This window comes from Myxine glutinosa, chromosome 6 (assembly GCF_964187855.1).
Source record: "Myxine glutinosa chromosome 6, kmMyxGlut1.1, whole genome shotgun sequence".
NCBI lineage: Eukaryota > Metazoa > Chordata > Myxini > Myxiniformes > Myxinidae > Myxine > Myxine glutinosa.
Window position 1 is genome coordinate 190,812,974 of NC_136266.1, and position 6,933 is coordinate 190,819,906.

The 6,933-nt window shown below is 43.3% G+C and overlaps 1 protein-coding gene across 4 annotated transcripts in view; it reads left to right on the plus strand.

Annotated features, from left to right (window-relative positions):
- Positions 1-4,809, plus strand: part of MTG2 (mitochondrial ribosome associated GTPase 2) — a 68,245-nt gene extending 63,436 nt beyond the window's left edge. For all 4 annotated transcript variants that reach the window (XM_078781034.1, XM_078781036.1, XM_068119081.2 and 1 more), the window contains exons 7-8: positions 3,725-3,863; positions 3,988-4,809. In XM_078781034.1, the coding sequence (XP_078637160.1) occupies positions 3,725-3,863; positions 3,988-4,340 (492 nt within the window). In that variant the 3' untranslated portion in view covers positions 4,341-4,809. The remainder of the gene's footprint in view (positions 1-3,724; positions 3,864-3,987) is intronic.
- The last annotated feature ends 2,124 nt before the right edge of the window (positions 4,810-6,933 follow it).

A 6,933-nucleotide genomic window follows, 5' to 3' on the forward strand; every position in this document is an offset into this window, starting at 1 on the left:
TATTCTTGCATGTGTGTCCTGACGAGTCCTTCATGGCTGCATTTCCAGTATTCTTGCGTGTGTGTCCTGATTTGTTTCATGGCTGCATTTCCAGTGTTCTTGCGTGTGTGTCCTGACGAGTCCTTCACGGCTGCATTTCCAGTATTCTTGCGTGTGTGTCCTGACGAGTCCTTCATGGCTGCATTTCCAGTATTCTTGCGTGTGTGTCCTGACGAGTCCTTCACGGCTGCATTTCCAGTATTCTTGCATGTGTGTCCTGACGAGTCTTTCATGGCTGCATTTCCAATATTCCTGTGTGTGTGTCCTGATGAGTCTTTCACGACTGCATTTCCAGTATTCTTGCGTGTGTGTCCTGACAAGTCTTTCACGTCTGCATTTCCATTATTCACGTCTGCATTTCTGCATTTCCAGTATTCCTGCGTGTGTGTCCTGACGAGTCCTTCACGGCTGCATTTCCAGTATTCCTGCGTGTGTGTCCTGATGAGTCTTTCACTACTGCATTTCCAGTATTCTTGCGTGTGTGTCCTGACGAGTCTTTCACGGCTGCATTTCCAGTATTCTTGCGTGTGTGTCCTGACAAGTCTTTCACGTCTGCATTTCCATTATTCACATCTGCATTTCTGCATTTCCAGTATTCTTGCGTGTGTGTCCTGACGAGTCTTTCACAGCTGCATTTCCAGTATTCTTGCGTGTTTGTCCTGACGAGTCTTTCATGGCTGCATTTCCAGTATTCCTGCGTGTGTGTCCTGAAGAGTCCTTCACGGCTGCATTTCCAGTATTCTTGCGTGTGTGTCCTGACGAGTCTTTCACGTTTGCATTTCCAGTATTCCTGCGTGTGTGTCCTGATGAGTCTTTCACTACTGCATTTCCAGTATTCTTGCGTGTGTGTCCTGATGAGTCTTTCACTACTGCATTTCCAGTATTCTTGCGTGTGTGTCCTGACGGGTCTTTCACGGCTGCATTTCCAGTATTATTGCGTGTGTGTCCTGACAAGTCTTTCACGTCTGCATTTCCATTATTCACATCTGCATTTCTGCATTTCCAGTATTCTTGCGTGTGTGTCCTGACGAGTCTTTCACGGCTGCATTTCCAGTATTCTTGCGTGTGTCCTAATGAGTCTTTCACAGCTGCATTTCCAGTATTCTTGCGTGTTTGTCCTGACGAGTCTTTCATGGCTGCATTTCCAGTATTCCTGCGTGTGTGTCCTGAAGAGTCCTTCACGGCTGCATTTCCAGTATTCTTGCGTGTGTGTCCTGACGAGTCTTTCACGGCTGCATTTCCAGTATTCTTGCGTGTGTGTCCTGACGAGTCTTTCACGGCTGCATTTCCAGTATTCTTGCGTGTGTGTCCTGATGAGTCTTTCACGTCTGCATTTCCAGTATTCTTGTGTGTGTGTGTCCTGATGAGTCTTTCACTACTGCATTTCCAGTATTCTTGCGTGTGTCCTGACGAGTCCTTCACGGCTGCATTTCCAGTATTCTTGCGTGTGTGTCCTGACGCGTCCTTCACGGCTGCATTTCCAGTATTCTTGCGTGTGTGTCCTGACGAGTCTTTCATGGCTGCATTTCCAGTGTACCTGCGTGTGTGTCCTGATGAGTCTTTCATGGCTGCATTTCCAGTATACCTGCGTGTGTGTCCTGATGAGTCTTTCATGGTTGCATTTCCAGTATTCTTGCGTCTGTGTCCTGACGAGTCTTTCACGGCTGCATTTCCAGTATTCTTGCGTGTGTGTGTCCTGACGAGTCCTTCACGGCTGCATTTCCAGTATTCTTGCATGTGTGTCCTGACGAGTCTTTCATGGCTGCATTTCCATTATTCCTGCGTGTGTGTCCTGACGAGTCCTTCACGGCTGCATTCCAGTATTCTTGAGTGTGTGTCCTGACGAATCTTTCACGGCTGCATTTCCAGTATTCCTGCGTGTGTGTCCTGACAAGTCTTTCACGTCTGCATTTCCATTATTCACGTCTGCATTTCTGCATTTCCAGTATTCTTGCGTGTGTGTCCTGACAAGTCCTTCACGGCTGCATTTCCAGTATTCTTGCATGTGTGTCCTGACGAATCTTTCACGGCTGCATTTCCAGTATTCCTGCGTGTGTGTCCTGATGAGTCTTTCACTACTGCATTTCCAGTATTCTTGCGTGTGTGTCCTGACGAGTCTTTCACGGCTGCATTTCCAGTATTCTTGCGTATGTGTCCTGACAAGTCTTTCACGTCTGCATTTCCATTATTCACATCTGCATTTCTGCATTTCCAGTATTCTTGCGTGTGTCCTGACGAGTCTTTCACGGCTGCATTTCCAGTATTCTTGCGTGTGTGTCCTGACGAGTCTTTCACGTCTGCATTTCCAGTATTCTTGCGTGTGTGTCCTGACAAGTCTTTCACGTCTGCATTTCCATTATTCACATCTGCATTTCTGCATTTCCAGTATTCTTGCATGTGTCCTGATGAGTCTTTCACTACTGCATTTCCAGTATTCTTGCGTGTGTGTCCTGACGAGTCTTTCACGTCTGCATTTCCAGTATTCTTGCGTGTGTGTCCTGACAAGTCTTTCACGTCTGCATTTCCATTATTCACGTCTGCATTTCCAGTATTCTTGCGTGTGTCCTGACGAGTCTTTCACGGCTGCATTTCCAGTATTCTTGCGTGTGTGTCCTGACAAGTCTTTCACGTCTGCATTTCCATTATTCACATCTGCATTTCTGCATTTCCAGTATTCTTGCGTGTGTCCTGACGAGTCTTTCACGGCTGCATTTCCAGTATTCTTGCGTGTGTGTCCTGACAAGTCTTTCACGTCTGCATTTCCATTATTCACATCTGCATTTCTGCATTTCCAGTATTCTTGCATGTGTCCTGATGAGTCTTTCACTACTGCATTTCCAGTATTCTTGCGTGTGTGTCCTGACGAGTCTTTCACGGCTGCATTTCCAGTATTCTTGCGTGTGTGTCCTGACAAGTCTTTCACGTCTGCATTTCCATTATTCACGTCTGCATTTCTGCATTCCCAGTATTCCTGCGTGTGTGTCCTCATGAGTCTTTCACGTCTGCATTTCTGCATTCCCAGTATTGCTGCGTGTGTGTCCTCATGAGTCTTTCACGTCTGCATTTCTAGTATTCTTGCGTGTGTGTCCTGACAAGTCTTTCACGTCTGCATTTCCATTATTCACGTCTGCATTTATGCATTCCCAGTATTCCTGCGTGTGTGTCCTCATGAGTCTTTCACGTCTGCATTTCCAGTATTCTTGCGTGTGTGTCCTGACAAGTCTTTCACGTCTGCATTTCCATTATTCACGTCTGCATTTCTGCATTCCCAGTATTGCTGCGTGTGTGTCCTCATGAGTCTTTCACGTCTGCATTTCTAGTATTCTTGCATGTCTGTTCTTTGTTATTTCAGCTGCTCTGACTATGTCTAATTTTTGTTCTTCCAAACGTTTACTCATAAAATATAAAATGTGGTAAACCTCCAAATTGTTCTGACCATCAAACTAGTAAATTAATATTCTCAAATATTCTCGCATTTAGCCACCAAGACACACGTAGGACACAAAACAAAGTTCATTGTTGTATGAAGTAAGGCTAACCGCCGCTCTAGCAGGGAAAATGGCCTTAAAATGCCTGTTGTTGTTGTTGTTGTTGTTGTTGTTGTTGTATGAAGTTGGTGAATCTGTGCCCTTTCATTTTTCTGAATGTGAGTCTTCTTTAATTTGATCATTCATACAACTTGCAGGTTGGTTTACCCAATGCTGGCAAGTCGACTCTATTAGGCACGATCTCCAAGGCACGGCCAGCTGTTGGAGCTTATCCCTTCACAACCCTTCGTCCCCATGTTGGGGTCATTACTTTCCGAGATCACAGTCAGGTTTCAGGTCAGTGAAACCACTTCCTTGATCTTTATTTAGTTCTTCCTATCACCTCTACCCACCCCACCCCCTCATTTGCACATCTGTATGTGATATGTAGATGTCACCTTCCCTTTTGTTTTCACTCCAGTGGCTGACCTCCCAGGTATTATAAAAGATGCACACCTTGGCCGTGGCTTAGGATTGTCCTTCCTCCGCCATATTGAGCGCTGCAGATGTCTCCTGCTCACTGTTGACCTTTCTGCTCCTGATCCATTTCATCAGCTCTCTCAACTCAGGACTGAACTGGCCAAATACAGACCTGAATTAGCTCATCGCCCACAGATGATCATCGGAACAAAGCTTGACATTACATGTGCAAGAATGGCAGCTGCGCAGCTGTACTCATGCATAGGCAGTCAACCTTTCATACCGTTATCTGCACACACTGGGGAAAATGTACATGTGCTGTTGGACTTTCTGCAAACGCTCGTGGAAAGATAGATTGTCCCTTTTCCTGTTCATGGTCATTTGCAACATGGGTAAAGTACAGACCTTGCATTTGGACAGGCATCCATATCTGCATATATAGTTCTCTCTACAATTGACATAAATTGTGCGGCTATTTCACAGACAGCTCACAAATCTTCTTAAAATATGATGTAAGTACTCCTGCCACTTTAAGATGACTCACCAATCTGACAGATTTTAAATGGGTCTGGATTCAAAACGTAGATTAGACAACTCACATAGGCCAAGTTGCATACATTGTGTGATGGTCATGTCTGTGTTTGCGTTTGATTGGTTGTTTATCTGTCGGCCGAATAACTGGACAAGGGCAGCTGGAATCACAAAATATGGCACACAGCTTCATATTGTGAATATCTCGGACGAGTTTGAGCTAACAAGGAAAAAGACAAAACTAAAATGAGTACAGGACTATATTTTCTCTTTCTCTCTTTCACTTTCTCTTTCTCTTCTCGCTTTCTCTTTCTCTTTCTCTTTCTCTTTCTCTTTCTCTTTGTCTTTCTCTCTCTCTCTCTCTCTTTCTCTCTCTCTTTCTCTCTCTCTCTTTCTCTCTTTCTCTTTCTCTCTCTCTCTTTCTCTTTCTCTCTCTCTCTCCTCTTTCTCTTTCTCTTTCTCTTTCCTCTTTCTCTTTCTCTTTCTCTTTCTCTTTCTCTCTCTCTTTCTCTTTCTCTTTCTCTTTCTCTCTCTCTTTCCTCTTTCTCTTTCTCTTCTCTCTCTCTTTCTCTCTCTCTCTTTCTCTCTCTCTCTCTTTCTCTCTTTCTCTCTTTCTCTCTCTCTTTCCTCTTTTCTCTTTCTCTCTCTCTTTCTCCTCTCTCTCTCTCTCTTTCTCTCTCTCCTCTTTCTCTCTTTCTCTCTTCTCTCTCTCTTTCTCTCTCTCTTTCTCTCTTTCTCTCTTTCTCTCTCTCTTTCTCTTTCCTCTTTCTCTCTCTCTTTCTCTCTCTCTCTCTCTCTTTCTCTCTCTCTCTTTCTCTCTTTCTCTTTCTCTCTTTCTCTCTTTCTCTTTCTCTCTCTCTTTCTCTTTCTCTTTCTCTCTCTCTTTCTCTCTTTCTCTCTCTCTTTCTCTTTCTCTTTCTCTCTCTCTTTCTCTCTCTCTCTCTCTCTTTCTCTCTCTTTCTCTCTCCTCTTTCTCTCTCTCTCTCTCTTTCTCTCTCTCTCTTTCTCTCTTTCTCTTTCTCTCTTTCTCTCTTTCTCTTCTCTCTCTCTCTTTCTCTTTCTCTTTCTCTCTCTCTTTCTCTCTCTCTTTCTCTTTCTCTCTCTCTTTCTCTTTCTCTCTCTCTCTTTCTCTCTTTCTCTCTTTCTCTTCTCTCTCTCTTTCTCTTTCTCTTTCTCTCTCTCTTTCTCTCTTTCTCTCTTTCTCTCTCTCTTTCTCTTTCTCTTTCTCTCTCTCTTTCTCTCTCTCTCTCTCTCTTTCTCTCTCTCTCTTTCTCTCTTTCTCTTTCTCTCTTTCTCTCTTTCTCTTTCTCTCTCTCTTTCTCTTTCTCTTTCTCTCTCTCTTCTCCTCTCTTTCTCTCTCTCTTTCTCTTTCTCTTTCTCTCTCTCTTTCTCTCTCTCTCTCTCTCTTTCTCTCTCTCTCTTTCTCTCTTTCTCTTTCTCTCTTTCTCTCTTCTCTCTTCTCTCTCTCTTCTCTTTCTCTTTCTCTCTCTCTTTCTCTCTCTCTTTCTCTTTCTCTCTCTCTTTCTCTTTCTCTTTCTCTTTCTCTCTCTCTTTCTCTCTCTCTCTTTCTCTCTCTCTCTTTCTCTCTTTCTCTTTCTCTCTTTCTCACTTTCTCCTTCTCTTTCTCTCCCTCTCTCTCCCTCTCTCTGCGGTTATGATATAGTGTATGGGAGTGCTCTCTGGGGTAGTATCGCACTGAGAGAAAACAACGCGTATGCTCAACATATCCTTTGAGTGCATTCTAGTTTTATTCGGTTGCAAATTGAACTTGGCAAATTTAATTTCTTGAATATGCCCATCTCGACTATGAGAGATGTTTGTCTGTCTGTGTGCCTATGTGTCGCCATTTTTCTCAGAGTCGGCGAAACGGATCTTCGTTATACATTGAGGTTCATCATTGAGTGTTTTAGGCCAAAAATAAATATAAAACAAAAAGTTGGATTTTTTTTTTTGATTGCTCTGTCGTGCCTAAGCCTTTCTAACTACAGACTTGGCATTTAATATGGAATATTTTTGGGGGGGGGTGAACTTACTTTTCAAGATGACTTAGAACCAAAAGTTCATTGGAATTATGTTGAAATTTTTCTCGATTTTGTTAATGTGACCTTTAAAAGCAACAAAAACCACATTTGACATTTCAAAACAAATAAATTGATCCTTGAAAGTGATGTAAACTGATATCGAACTCAATTCACGGACAGTACTGTGTTAAACTTCTGTGCGTTTTCCAGAAGTATCTCTTTATTTTGCACATTAGCCAAAAAAAATTTTCAACAAAAACATAAGTTAAATTACGACTGGGATTACGGACAGTAAAATTACAGTTCAGTACTTCGTGTAACCCCCACGAGCATTCAGGAGAGCACGTACACGTTGAGGCATGCTGTTCACGGGATTTGCCAAGGTTTGGACAGGA